Genomic DNA, 16,277 nt, shown 5'->3' with positions numbered 1-16,277 from the left:
TATGCTTTGACTTGTGAGCTTTTATTGACAAGGCATGTACTGATAAGTAGGATATATTTTCCAATCTAGTCAAATTCTGATATTGTCATTAGGATTCAATTGTGTAGTTTTTGAGTCAAAATTGTTAACGTGTTTGCAAGCTATACCCCTGCAAACATGTTACAAAACATCATCCTCACAATCCTTCCATGATAATCTTTCTAATTTTTTTGTTGGTGTTGGGATTGTTTGGTTTTGCCACGGTTTTCCTGGTTCTTTCTTGACTGGGTAGGATTTTTGGGAAAAAAACCTAGTTAGTCCCTTTGCTTCCGATTCAGCCTACTCAATTTTTTCAAGGTACTACTCTCATTAAACTGGCAATAAGCCCTAAACTGTATATTCACGAGCCCTAGTTCTTCCCTCTTTTGGAGCTTCATGTGCTATTTCATCATTGACCTGTTCCAGTAAGTTCTTGGTCACTTTGGTTATGACTTTTCCCCTATTCACACTCATTTGACCAACACCCTTGCCTTTGTTATCTTGATTGCTTGGTCATCCCTTAGTTTATTGCAAAATCTCCAAGACTTTAAGCTTCATTCATGGCTTGCACCTTGAACTCAATTTTTACTGGCTACTCCCAGTTCCGGGTCTTTTAAGTTATTATCTATGTATGAATAAGTATATGAATAATGTGTAATAAGTATATGTATAAACTTCTGAGGCAAATATTATTAAGTATATGAATAAAATCAGAAATACATAAGAATAATTATGTGTGTGTGTGTGTGTGTGAGAGAGAGAGAGAGAGAGAGAGAGAGAGAGAGAATCATAAATTCAAAATTCATATACTTAATATAACGTGTACTTCACTTCTACTGAAGCTACACTTTAACAATTTGAGGCTCTCCATCACATTTGTCATGCTTGGTGCATTGTTTCCATGAAATAATAAAGTGTGCTACCTTGTAATCAGAGGTGTAATGTCATTATCATTCTTCCTTTTCAGCACAGGATAACTTGAAATTCATAATAGGAATACCTTGCCTATTTTGACATATTAAACAGATCTCAGAAGCTTGACATATCATGTTGTCAATCAGCTAGCAAGCTGCTATTTTTCCAACTGCTGCCCTTGTACTGTTGTTTCGATTGTGCACTTTGTAGTTAAACCCTTTTTTGGAACCCCAAGTAGAGCTGTGAGAGAGAAATTGATGGTGCTTCTTGGATTCTTTGATTTCCAAAACCTCTTCTAAAATCTGTCCCATACATTGAGTTTTTCATCTGCATGTATCAACAACATTTGCCATGAGTTATCATAGGTTAGTTACTTGAAATCTGGAGGTTTGGTTAAGATTTTCTAAATCCTAACTGTCTAAGTTTTTAGAAGTTAAGATTTTCTTTATTTCCAAAATCCTAACTTCCCAACTTTTTAAATGTTAGAATTTTAAAGAAAACATCATTTTTTCAAATTTCTTAACCTTGTTTAGTTAGAGCCTTAACCTTTTATTTAAGGCTTTAACCTTTTCCCCTTAATCTTTTTTGTCAGTAAAAATCTTAATCCTGAACTTCTAACTTTTTAAAAGTTAGATATTTAAAAGTTTATAACTTTTTGAACTTCAAATAATCAAAACCTTGGAACTCTCACATAACGTGTTAATGGAAGCTTCAATTTTAAAAATTTGAAGTGCTGGACAGAGCTGGGAACATGATGACGACTTTAAAATTATAAGACCACAAGGAATTGAATAAAAAGACAACCATTTTAAAACCTGAAACTTTATGCTCTTTAATCCACTTTTGATAAAAAATAACGATTTATTTTGACAGTTTGACCAAAAAGACCAAAGAAACATGTGCGAGAACGAATTTACAAAATCTTCATGATTATCTCATTCAAAAATAAAATTTAAAAATTTGACTCCATATGAAAACTAAGGCAACAATATATATACAAATATATATATGTATGTACGTACGTATGTATGTATGTGTATATGTATGTATGTATGTATGTATGTTCTTTGAAATATCATCATTCATTAATTACATAAGCCTACAAGCCATATCAGATATTGTAAACCTAGTGAGTAAGGAGATTTGAATATATCAGATATTGTAAACCTAGTGAGTAAGGAGATTGTAAACCTAGTGAGTAAGGAGATTTTAATTTAAGGAAATTGCCTCAAATTCCCAAGTTAACCAGAATGGGGACATTACAGATGGATTTTAAGTCTTGTTTTGTAAGGTTTTTATTTTTGGGTTGTAGCATTCAATTTTTTGCAAAATAAAGAAAAACATCCAATGTTTTGCATGCAGAGATACATACTTTTCCTTCAAAAATTCTAAAGGTGAGAGCCTTATCTTTGTTAGGTATGCACTTCAGAAATTGTGATTGCTTAAAAAAGAATAATGGAAGTATGTTTAGATGGGACCCTTTTTTACTAGTTATAATTAAGACCAAGTCTGCATGGTATATGATTGTACTAGTGCATACGTTCTCGTGCATAACATGTTTTTGAAAACTAACATCACTGTTATTTTGTTTCCTCTGCGATTCAGTTTGTGTTAATTTCTCATGAAAAAGATTGTTGTGGCTACAGATTCTTCACTACTTAGGGTTGGATCATGTAGGACATACAGGTGGTCGTGCAAGGTATCTTGTCTTTTCAACGTTTAGTTGTTTTTAGTTTTTAAATTTGATAAAATTTTATGCACAATTCTTACTTTCTTTTGTAGTCCTTTGATGATTCCCAAGCTGTTGGAGATGGACAAAGTCATAGAGAAAATTTACACAACATTGGTTATCAACAGTAGTCAAACAAATGAACGTACCTTGCTGGTTGGTTCTTATTACTCATTATGCACTGAGACTTATTCAAGTGAAATGTTTACTTTTATGTGTTTGAAAAAAATTCCGAAATGTAGGTATAACCAATTGTAACTTGACTTGCTTCTATAATGACATGTAAACTGAAAAATAATGCCAAACAAAAATATTGGATGAAACCATTGGAGTAGCTATGGCAGAAGGCCTTCTGTATTTATTCTTCTTTTGAGACTCATTTTATCCTCCTTTCTTTTATTGATTTTTGTTACATTTGTAGGCAGTTATCAAAGTCAGGATGAGGTATGGGGCACATAAAGTCAAGGAGTCACACACATGACAATAAGAGGTTTTACATGGAGTCACCACAGATTTCCTCACATGGTGTTGTCATGGTGTCACACACCTAACATCCATCATGAACCATATCAGAGGGTGAATCCATCATAACTACTCCCATGGGGTGGAACAAGGGTTTTACTTTAAACTTCTCTCTCACAAAGAAGCATCCAATAAAGTACATTTTAAGAAACCACTGATGCTAAGACTCCCTCTTAGCAAAGGCTTTATTCTTCACAACTCCAACTAGTCTCCAAATTGTCAAACTTTACTTTGGTATGAGACTTGGTGATAATATCAGCCATTTGTACTTCACTGTTAATGTATCTTGTCTAGAAACCATCTCCATGGTCTGCTCCCTCTGAATCACTGTGATCAAAGATCCACTTGGCAGGTTTTCTGGCAACTCTCTCTGTTTTGATCACAAATTTATTCGTAGGAGTAGTTCTCATACGCAAATGTACTTGTCTGATTCTATAGTAACATGAGTGAATATAATAAGCTTTGGATTTAGCGTCAGGCTTGGTGACACCAAACATTCATGATATGTGGCTTGTATCTGAAGCTCCAGGTACATGCATCAACCTCTTGGTGTTCTCGCCCACGGTTGCCTTAGACCTTTTCTGAATGTGACATCAACCTTCTGATAGATTATCAGACTTCCTCTGAACCAATATAATCCTCGATAGTCAATTAAAGTAGTTCCTCTAGAGACTCCCTCTCTAACGTAAGCATCTCTTGCTCCAAGAATGCAATAAGGTCTGAATTGCCTCTAATGACTCATGAAGGATGAACTATCATTCTCCACTACTGTTATAGAGAGTGTCTCTCACCAGGTCATTATGGTCAAAGTTTCATTGAAGTTGTCACCTCAGAGATTGTGTCAAGAAAGCATCATTTAAATGCCAATCCTCTAATTCATCAACTTCCATAGATTATCCTGCTACTGAAGCTACCTTGCATTTTGCTCATGGATCTTGCCAAAATTACAGGTAGAGCCCATGAATGCTTAACTGTTGATATCATTAGCTTTTTTTTTTCGTATGCTTAGACACTCAATTGTCTGAAGTGATATAGCAGCAGTTTCCAGAGTAAACACATCATCTGCAAAAAGTCTAATGAACTATTTCAGATATCTTTGAAAATCCCTCTGTTGAGGCATTGCTTGACTGGATTGTTCCTTTGTCATTAATAGTCCCCTTTTTCTTAGTACAATTTGCAATGCTAGATCGAAAAGAATATTGTATATACTAAACTCCGTCGTGTTGTGATTTTGTTGCAAACTCCCACTCATGCCAGTTTCAACTGCATTATGTGATGGGAATGCCAAGGAGGCAATTCCATTATCTGTAACATCACATTTTGAGACTCCAAATTCTGAGGGCACTTACTTCACAATAACCTGGGTAGTAACATACATTGACAGAGTTCAAAGATTCACATCGCCACATTCTGTTATTCTATTATATTTTCCTTTAGAATGTTGTGCAGTGTTGCTGATGCTCTCTCAGATATTTCTATCCGTAACAGTCTTATCAGTGCTTCTAGAATCCCTTAACTTGAAGATAACATAGAGGAGCATTTTAACATCTAGAGACGCTTTAGAAGTTTCTTTCTCACTCTCTAATTTAATTGTTGTTCCAAGAACTTTGATGCTATTATGTCCTATCAAACTTGCATCTGCGACGACCTTTACAGGCCATAGATGTGCTCAGATCATCAGTTTGATCCTCATTTAACGCCGCTAACATTCTAGAAGGCTCAATTTTCTCATTTGAATTTTCATTATTCACAAAGAGGCTGCACTGTTTTGGTTCAATTGCTCAGTTATGGGAGGTGCTACATTATCTCAATCTTCAGCTCAGATGACATGTTTTCCACTGTCATTATCTAAATATTCCACACTTTCTTTTAAACATTTAACCTTTCAAACTTGTTGGCTTCACAATTTGCCATCTTCTCACTCTGTCTGTTATGCATGGCATGCGCTAAGCCTTACTCAAAAAACGCAGTATAAATAGTGAATGCAAAACTCTCAACACTAACTGCTATTGCTTCCAGAATTATAGAATCTCCTGATAGTCCATATTTCTCCACGGTGGAAAATCATTAATGTTCTTTACTCAAATAATATGAACTGCCCAAATACAAATAAGAAATTGTACCATCTTGGTAAGGGCGACACAAATCAGATTATTGTGAGTGATCTCTCTTTTGAACTGCAACCCTTCTTGGCAATACCTCTGTAGTTTTCTTTCATTAGCGGCTGTGCAGTTGGATGACACTTAAGGAGAATAGCGGCAACTCCAAACATCTGCCCAATATATTTAATTAACTTCACAACGGTTACATCAATTTCAAGCCACTGTAAATGTTCCCGTATTCTGAAAATCTGCAACTGTTAGAATGGTAATTGTGTCTTCTAGTATATCAGTCTGGTTTTATCGGCAAGCCTAGGAAGCTCCACATCAAATTGACCTTGCTCTTCTGATATTATTACCCAATATGATTTCACAGTTTTCTTCCGAATGATGTGATTGCTATTGATCATGCTACCCAAAAGAATTCCCCTTTGATTCCTCTTAATGCATTATGATTCCAAAGGTAATGCATTTATCAAAATACTTATCTTTAATGCCAGTTTGGACAGCTCTTCAGGTAATGAAGAGCTCACACCCGACGCTTACTCCATTCACTAGAAAGTCTTTGACAGCTCAGATAGACTTTTCTGTGATTATAATTGTTCGGATGTCTTTTCTCCAGCACTGCAAAACCTCCAGAAGTTGTAAGGACTGTTATCGGCAGTTCTGCCCAGACTTGTGTCTCAACATTCTCTTCCGCAACGTAACTCCTGCACATATGCTGATGGCAATAATTTAATGATGCGCCAAGACACAGGTAACCGACAATTCAATGTGTAATGCCTGCAGTCTAGAATGTGTAATGGTTTCAGTCACAATCCCGTCAATCTCCAAATAAACATTCGAACTGTATAGTACATATCCATCAACACTAAAAAGATGCAAGTTTTAAAGATAAAACACCAAAAATTACAACGATGCTGCTCAGTAAAAGTTATTCACAACATCAATTCTGCTACCAAATTTCTGGTTAACATTGCTTGTAATTCTTCTACGATTAACATATCAAACATTCTTGATTATCCTTAGTTTATTGATTGTGATTACTCTCTGAAGAGCAATTTTATATTCTATATAATCTGCTTTCTCTGATCCAATCGGACCTTCCTTAACTTGGCTCTGATACCATGTTGAATGTGATTAGATTTCTTACAGATTTGACTGTGAATGTCTTTTCCATTTTCAAAATATAATTATTAGTAGTCTCTGATCTTTATTTGAAGTTAGTGAACACCAAAGGGCAAGGCATTTATTGATTTGAATACCTCTCTTGGTTGTTCAGTTGGTGTAAGTATTGTTTCAAAAGACACAAAGCCAAAAGGCATGTCATGAGAGGACATGTCTCATGTCCACTCATGACATGACTGTTGATATAAACAATTATTAACATTATACTAATCAGTTTAGTTAATGCCTAACCAAACATGATTTATAGTAAGTCGCCGATTTGTATAAAGATAATGGAGCATCTGCTCGATCCTATCATGACTTAATGTGAATGCATCCAATCATTATCTGATCAATATTATGCAAGAGATCTTTACTTGATCACCAAGAGATAATATAAATTGTTTCGATTGAATGCAAGGGTAATTGCTTGTGTGAATGCAAGACATATGAATGATAATTCTAATTTATCACAAGTACTATGCAAGTGTGTATGTAAGCATGTATATCAGTTCACTGTTCACATAGTGAACTGATATACATACATACATGCGCATATGCTTACAGTTACCATAATCAGTTATCCTTGTATCTGGCCAAAGCTATTATATATCAAAAGTATAATATGATTTATATACTTTGGCCTTTATTTTGATAATATTTATCAAGGTTCTTTCGAGATGAGAGTGCTTGGAGACTGAATTATTTACCAGTTCAGCTATTTAAAATAAATATGAGACGGGGGTACTTGGAGACGTCATTTAAAAAAAAATATAGTATAGTAATTTACTAAGTTGCACAGGTACCCCCCCCCCCTTCGGACCATGTACCGGTTCGAACCGGTTCGTGGTTCTGGTCCGGTTCGACTTGGGTTCGACCTGGGTTCGTTTTTGGAGGCCTGGTTCGATCTGGTTCAAACCAGGGTTCGAACCCAAGAGAACCACATATAAAATTTCGGACCAGGGTTTGAACCCAGGAGAACCACATATAAATTTTCCACATTACAGCATGTTTTAATTTAATTTATGTTGATACATCTTGGGTCTGGGTTGGTAGGCATTACAATGCTACAGTTTTTTAGTGTTGAGTAATCCCTAGCTGTAAAACACTTTCTATTTGAATCAAAATGCTACTAAATTTGAGACACCCACAAGAGAAGATGCTCAACATGTGGCGACCACCATGACCAATATCGAGGAATTTCAGGGCCTATTTGAGTAGCAATATGAAGTTTTCAAACACTAAACAATAAACAACGTTTTATTGGGAAATGTTGCCCTGCAGAAGAAAGTTACGATCACATGAATATGGTCAGGTGGAGCAGCTACTTACCACATTGTCTATCACTGTTTGGCTGATTATTTCTCCTCTAGGTATATTAAAAATTGTAGTAAAGAATATTGAATCTGCGACGTCAGACTGTGTTATCCAGAGGCCTCCATGAATGGTCTTTTTCCAGTTTACTGTTGTTGATCAGTGCTTGGGAGATTGTGCCCAAAGAGATTGAAGAATATTCAGCTGGTCAAAGGGATTTACCTTCTGCAAGCTAGATCTAATTAGTTTTTAACCACGTTCAATCGATTCTGTTAATCATAATAAGAGTTTGGTAAATAAATTTATGAAAAGAAGAATTTTTTATTAAAACTTACTGTTGATCTACATAAATCAGATACAGTTATGAATTTTTTAAATGAAAGGGAAGAGATCTAGTCGCTAGGGGTTCCGATGATCGCTGTGGTTTGCTACTATATTGTTTATGCTGTTTATGCTACTATGCTACATTCTAATTCTAACTCATTCTTCGTAAAGATGTATATATATATATATATTTAAAAAAAATAAATATTTTTTTACATGTTTTTGTACTAATGAACCCAAACGAACCCAAACCCCTTTTCAAAATTTTGTCGAACCAGCGAACCGGTTCTCAAACCTGAACTCGGAACCGAACCGCGAACCGGCAACTTAGGTAATTTATAGAAAATCTTAAAAGAGATGAATATTTGTAAAACAAAATTTTAATATAGAAAAAGTGTATAAGGAAATTAAAGGAAAATGTATGTGAATCTTTCAACCTCGCAAATTCTTTTGCTATTCTATATGATTATATATGAGAATGTGAATATAGGTTAAATATTTGAGAACATGAATCTAAATTAGATATTTGAAATATGAATATAGAGATACTCACAAGAATGAAGAAAGATAACTTATACATAGGAAAATTCATGACTATCAATGATCTAATAGAATTCATCCCCATTGTGTATACCACAACATCTACATGAAGGAATTAAAAGAACAACAATAAAAATATAGAAAATATAAATATCTTTTTGAGTTTTCCATTAAGCTGCAATTAGCTAAATGACAAGTACTTGTCGTCTTGTTAGTTTGCCTTGACTCATGCCCTATGTTGACTCTTGTTTTCCCTTTTGTAGTGTGATTTGGGACCTTTGCATGGGAGATATTGAGTCTTCAAGAGACCTTGGTTGAAATCCTCCTACAATTGGAGATGTTCGATAAGGTCTCTGGTATTGAAGACATGTCTTGGTCTTCGAGACGTATCCCTTGGGGTCGGAGATATTAAAATAATAACTCCTATGTTTTTCTATCTCTATTTTGATGGTCACTCCTAGATATTGCAAATATTCTTTATAATAGATTTTTTCTATTATTTGTATGCTCCTTTTTAGAAACATCATGATTGTAAACTCTAACAATTCGTTCTTTGTTAATAATCATCCAGTTAAAGGATCTCAATCTATGTATATTTTAATTTACTGTTGTAACTTTACTTTGCACTTTTGATTTCTGTCTTTTTCAAGTTACTCTCTCAATGAATATGTATATGATATGAAGAGGCATGTCTTCCGTAGAGACATGTCTCTTGTTAATAGCTAAAGTCTCATTAATTATCACAAATGATATTCGCTCAAGGTATTATCATGATTATAATATATTATAATAATATCGATAATATGTATATCTCATATATATAATATACATACATATGTTGTATATATATACATGTATGTATGTATGTTTAATATATCTCATATATATAATATACATACATCTACTTAATTTATTACCAATAATAATGCTCCATGATAATAATAATAGTGAACGATAGATATCAAATGTCTCAGAGCTGAAGTCTATTTTTGCATCCTCTTCTTTTTGAAATCCTTGATTCTTAAAGCCTTACGACCATATCTTGGTCGTGTTTCTGATAAAACACCATTTCCAGTTCTTGCCAATATCTCTGTGATTGCTTCTACTATTTTTTGAGCTTGTTTTTCTCAGGTCCAGACCTGGAATCACATTTCTTATTTGCTGCATTTTTTTCCAGCCCGTGAGCTTCCGAACGCTGTTTCTTTGTATAAGAAGCAAACTCAAACATTGTCGATATTTTCTATGCATAAAACCACCAGTTCTGTGGTTGATTTCTGCTCCAATTGAATGTTTTTTTGATTAAATGACCTTTTTTTCCCCAGTATTCGCTCAACGTGAAAAAAATTTCTTCATTTGCATCCTACTTTCTACAGTCGACCTCGCCAATTTTTGGGTCATTTTTGCTTCTACAACAATCATTTCAAAATTATTAGTTTTTCTTTTGATAAATCCATGGTGGGTTTGTAGCATTGGCTTTGATACCAATTGTAGAGCACCAGTTTACTATTAATGGGGGTGGGTTGGTGTGAAATGGTAGTAAATACAACTTAAACTTTTTCTTCCAATTCCAAACATTGTAGTTTCCTTAGATTATATTGTATAATTAAAGAAACAAATAAAAGATATAAGAATAGCACCATAAGACCCTGAAACAATAGACAGAGCTTTGATGTAGGAACCCAAAGTAACACTGCTAGGATGTACCATCCTAATCCAGCCTCAAAAATAAAAAATATATACAGTCCTGCAGTCAACCAACACAACATGCCGTCAATTAACATTTTGCCACAAATAAATTCATGGAAGCCATATTCTGAAACTCAGAACATCTGAATGTCAAAGATAAATCTTCAAGATAATTTACTGTCAAAAGAAACTAATCAAATTATTGGCATTCCAAGTTTTGTCTACACCCTGTCATCTTGTCTTTGCTTTGTGATAAACAACAAATTTCTTTACTAAGCACCCTTTTTCATCTGAACTTTAATGTGGCTGATCATATATTCAATCTTGTTTTTTCTTAGATTCAGTTTTGCTTCAGAAATGCACTAGGTGCTATTTTCACGCACATGCACACGCACATGCGCACACACACACACACACATGCACACACTCTTTGGTCCTTTTTTCTTACAATAGCCAATAGAAATGCAATAGACAATCTCAAACTCCTTTAAGAAAACAAAAAGTCCTTTATAATAACACAATGATACACAAAAAATATAATTCTAGACGTTTGATGCAAGAAGAAAAATATATGTTCCTTTAGAAATAATATGCAGATATATAGAAGAACCTGATGCCAGAATCAAATAACACATCTCACTGAAATATGTGAAACAGGTGATGCAATGTGTTCAGATTGAGCACCTCCGGTAGAAATCACGAACTCTTTCACTTTCGATAAGAATTTTAGAATGCCCAATGTAATGAGCCCTGCTGACTCTCAAACAATTTGTGCTAAAGAATTGATTTCTTTTTTCGTGGCAAGAAATCGCTCTGATTTCATTGTAATGAGCCCTGTTGCCTATCAAAAAATCTGTGCTAAAGAATTGATTTCATTTTTTGTTCTTGAGGTTCTGCAATTTTCGACACAACGATATAGCAGCAAAATATAAGATATTGCAATAATAATTTCAACTCAAATATTTGGATATTACATAGGGAATATACAACTGAAAATTTCAAATTAACTAGCACACAACCACTTCTTAGCAACAGTATTAACAGTATGAGAAGACCTAAAACCAAGATTCTGAACAACACAGTATCTCCCAACCACAGTGTATATAACAATGGAGATAGAGAACAATTCTTAGAAACTAATTCATGATACCTCAGCTGTGAAATACTATGAACTTCTCAGGAACAAACCCTTATACTTCAGCAAGGCCACAAAAAATTAGAACTTCAAGAAACCTCACAAAGATGACAAATAAAAATAAGATAATCAATTGATCAGATGCCTTTCCCATCAAATGGCCTCATATTTGTAATCCCCAACTGGAAAAAGTTTCTCAAGTGAAACTTCACTTAAGAAGCTTCCTCCACACAACGTTAAAATATAATACAGTGTCATTATAAAATAATTTATTAATTGCTTTTGGCTCAAAAAATGACCTTTTTTACCATAACATAATATTCTAACACACAAGGTCACTGCTTATTGTGCCCACTATTTAAAACTTTTCAACCTGCTTCAAATGAGTTATGATATTGAGGTGACCAACATTAAACACCAACAAAAACAACAACCTCAATAGATTTAGATGAATAATAATAGAGTTGCCGGAAACTCCTTTGTCCTTCCTTGGGCGCACGTATCCCCGTATCCAATTTGGAAACGTATCCAATACTACCTGGATACACGTTGAATATTGTACCCATGTCTGCCTTAAAAATGTTGATTTTCCAAGTATGCCAAATACTACGTAACTTGATTTTTTTAAAATGTGGTGTAAATCCTCCCAAATTTAATTTAAAAAACTTTATTAATACAATTGTTTTCAAAAAAATGGTATAAACAAAACCTGCACCAAAAGACAAAGAAAATATTTTTCTATTCAGCAGCCCATCTTGTTGGGTTATCTTCTAATGCAACTCTACAATTAAGTTATAAATACTTATGTAGCATTTATGTGTCAATATTGTTTTCAAAGTAATGAAAAACTCCTCTAATAACTTAGAAAATTGTGTGAAATATATGTGTATGTGACATTTATTAATGTCGTGTCCAGTTGTATCCATATTGGGGATCTTAAAAAATGGTCGTATCTGTACCCAATACCGTATTTGTATTTCTATCCGTATCTGTATCCATGCAACTTTGAATAATAATAATTCACCCTTCCTACAAAAACAGCTGAAGAAGTATTAGAATTGAAATCTGACAAGACTAGAGTGATCTTGATGAAGAAAATGAATGAACCTAACAACACTTCTATAAATGGACGCTCCTTCCAAGATTCTTGGAGCTCAAACAGAGAGCCCAAAATAAAAACTGAGAGCATTACTCAATTCCTCAAACTCAACTGAGCTCATTGGAGCCAATAGTTTGACTTACTATACATAGTAAGTTCCTCAAAAAAATCCAGAACACACCATAGGCTACTGGAAAGCCTATAATACCACAACTGAGACACTCGAATACCACTTCTAAAAATGGGGACATTACAGTCCTCACTGCCTAAGGTTGCTTGTCCCCAAGCAATCCTGTAGCAAAATGAACATCATAGTCCTCTCGGATCCCTAGGGTAGAACTGTGTATTATCCCTGCAATGTACAATTAAGTCTTGTAGCGTCAACACCCAAATAATTGATATAAATGACAAAATCATCTGGAAATTGATTGTAGTCACTGATGGTGGTAACAACTCATTGAAACTCAATCCAACTGAAATATTAGCTTTCTCAACATCTGAATCCCTATTAAACTGACACTCACACCCAATTGTATTGTGGAGACGATCACGACCATAAGTACCTAAATCACTATCACCAAATCCAACCTTTGATCAATTGTATTGTGTGTGTGGATATTGCAACTGGTCTAACTTGAAAATATCATTCCCATCTGTAAAAGATGGTGCTAACCCATCTCATAATGGATGGTATTTTACTGGAGCCAACCCACACCAACGTGAAATCAAATCCTCTACTTGTGGGTGAAAAGAGAAGTGATGAGCACTCCTCACATTGTAATACCGATAAAAACTCCTAATCTCTGTTAAGGGCTCATCTATATCAAATTGGGAATCAGGAGACAACTCCAATCTTTGACTCTACACAACTACTGGTTGGGGAGGGTCCTGGTCAATCCTTTCAACAAACCCAACCTCAAAATCTCTGTTGGGAAGCATTGTAGCCAAGGTTTCTACAATCTTCCCCACCAATTTTTGTATAACCCAAGAGCCCCGAATGAGAGTACCCTCAGATGCTCTGCATGAATCCTCCTGCACATCCAAACTCTCCAAAAGACTATGTGCAGTAGAAATTATATGTGGAAGAATTAACCTGCTCCCTTGCGGCCCACAATTGATCCCTCTAAAAATGTTGCACTGCCAATTGTCCAATGCTATCAGCTGTATGAGATGAAGAAATAGATTTGCTTCCAACAAAAGGAAGCAAATCATCATGAGAGCTCATCTCCATTGATACTCTTACCTCTTTCGTACCTACTGAACCCATAAATTGAACGGATGTGTTGGCCACCTCATCATGTCCCTCATCCCCAACCGTGGAAGCAAACTTCACTACCAACCACAATATGCAACTTAATAGGGTCTAGGGTTGGTGTCGACTATACTTGCTTCAACTATACGATAACTTCGTCCAACTGTGACTGACTCCTGAAGAGCCAACTTAGTACACTGAAGAGAGTCCATAGTCACCTCAAGCTCTTGGGTTAGCTCAACCACCTCCTCTTTCTCTAATAATGTCTCATAACAAGTGCTACCCTACTCTAAAAGGTAATCCTTGTCAGCAACTAGCTGTGATTAATTGTGCTTCAAGATCCTGACAGTCTCTTGAAGTGCATGAATCTTTGCTAGAGAGAGTACTATCATCGTGCTCATCAGACATAGGAGCACCCCAACCAGATGTAGCTAGCATTTGACGGATAGCATCATAATGTCACTACCACTCACCTTAAGCTGACTGGTTACATGATGCCTCTATAACCCCTACCTCCTATGCAAGCTCTTTGTCTCACTACCTGCACTATGATAGTATATCGAATCAGAACTACCCACCACGATATCACTCATTGCATATGTGCTATCGACCTCGCACACATCTGCAATCGAGGTACAACTACTCGACACCTCAACCAACAACTCCTGTGAAAAAATGGAGGTTCTCGCAGTATTAGTCTCCTCGCATGTCTCAACTTCCACCTCAATAATAAGATCATGTAAACACTGATCCTAGGATCCATTTGAAACCTCCTCGGAGTCATCACCCAATAACTAGCAAGGGGTATCATACCCAATGCAACTCATAACATCATCAAATGGATCATCATATGTGTCCATACTATCTACATCCACATCTCTTGACAAAGCCTCAACTGCAGACAACTGACTCTACACGCATGACTCCACGTCAAGTTGTGAATAGTAATATTAGAGCATAAACCCACGTCTATTGACTTTGTTGTAACATCCATATCACCAACATTACAGGTGGGTGACTCCATACATGCCTCCGTCCCACCTAAGGAAGCAGCTGCCTCCTGCACTTGAGAAACACTATGACAACTCACATACAAATCTCCTATAATAATCCCCTCTTCAAGAGAGTATGAAGTATCAATGGTAACAATTGCATCAACTGTCTCTGCACTAACTGCAAAAACAACTCTGGGAGCCTCAACCTGCTGAAGCTTAGTGTCGCTATCCTTTGCTGCCATTGACACAATTGCATGTCCCTATGAAATAAGTCCATAATCAACACTACGAAAAAGACTAGCATGTGCTGTACTAAATATAGGTACATTGATATCTTTGCACTAACTGCAACAACAACTCTGGGAGCCTCAGCCTGCTAAAGCTTAGTGCTGCTATCCTCCACTACCACTGACACAACCACATGTCCTCGTAAAATAAGTCCATCATCAATACTGCGGATGAGACTAGTAGGTGTCGTACTAAATATAGGTACATCTGCATCATGGACACCTGTTGGGGAAAACTCAAGCCTCCTTCTTGTTGACCTTCTAAAGGCGGAAACCATGTACCTTGTGGCTCTCTCAGCCATCTTTGGATTCGATAAACTCTCTGCCAACCGCAATAGATGAAGCTTATGTTTCTCCATGCTCTTTGTCGAGGCATTTATTTTCTCGCTATTCTCCACATCGCTCCATCAGCTCACAAAACTACTAGTCCTTTTGTGTTTGTCCATGGCTAGAAAATGCCTGAGTGTTGCTCACTCCAAATACAACAACAAATCTGAATTAATAATTATTTTCCTACCCCATAGGATGGTAGGAAACCACTCTAATACCTCTGTAATGAGCCTTGCTGGCTCTCAAACAATCTTTGTTGAAGAATTGATTTCTTTTTTCGTTGTTAAGGTTTTGCAATTTTTGATACAACAATATAGCAGCAAAATAGAAGATATTGCAATAGTAATTTCAACACAAATATTTGGATATTACATAGGGAATATAGAACTAAAAATTCCAAAATAACTAGCACACAACCGCTTCTTAGCAACGGATAACAGTATGAGAAGACACTAAAATCGAGATTCTCAACACCGCAATATCTCCCAACTACAGTGTATACAACAATGGAGATAAAAAACAATTCTTAGAAACTAATTCACAATACCTTAGCTGTGAATTACTATGTTATTCTCAAGAACAAACCCTTATGCTTTAGCAAGGGCACAAAAAGTCAAAGTTTCAAGAATTGTCACAAAGATGACACAAGTTTCCCAAATGAACTTCAATTAAGAAGCTTCCTCCACACAACATTAAAATATAATAAAGTGTCATTATAAAATAATTTATTAATTGCTTTTTGCTCAAAAAATGACCTTTTCTACCATAATATAATATTTTTGACACACAAGGCCATTGTTTCTTGTGCACACAATTTAAAACTTTTCAACGCAATTTCAACAAGCTATGAAATTGCGGTGACCTA

The 16,277-nt window shown here is 35.5% G+C and overlaps 1 protein-coding gene across 7 annotated transcripts in view; it reads left to right on the top strand.

The window, feature by feature from the left end:
- The window catches only part of LOC149570154 (Alkaline-phosphatase-like family protein), a 214,286-nt gene that overhangs the window by 24,339 nt on the left and 173,670 nt on the right, over positions 1-16,277 (top strand). For all 7 annotated transcript variants that reach the window (XR_016362892.1, XM_089822808.1, XM_089822812.1 and 4 more), the window contains 2 exons: positions 2,580-2,632; positions 2,716-2,818. Coding sequence is in view for 6 of the 7 variants with exons in the window: in XM_089822808.1 (XP_089678934.1) it covers positions 2,580-2,632; positions 2,716-2,818 (156 nt within the window). In the remaining variant the exon portion in view is untranslated. The remainder of the gene's footprint in view (positions 1-2,579; positions 2,633-2,715; positions 2,819-16,277) is intronic.

Source organism: Cupressus sempervirens, chromosome 3 (genome assembly GCF_028749045.1).
Source record: "Cupressus sempervirens isolate cs-2001-9-10 chromosome 3, ASM2874904v1, whole genome shotgun sequence".
Taxonomy (NCBI): Eukaryota; Viridiplantae; Streptophyta; class Pinopsida; order Cupressales; family Cupressaceae; genus Cupressus; species Cupressus sempervirens.
Note: the sequence above shows the minus strand (reverse complement) of the source record. Positions and strands in the feature narration are given on the sequence as shown.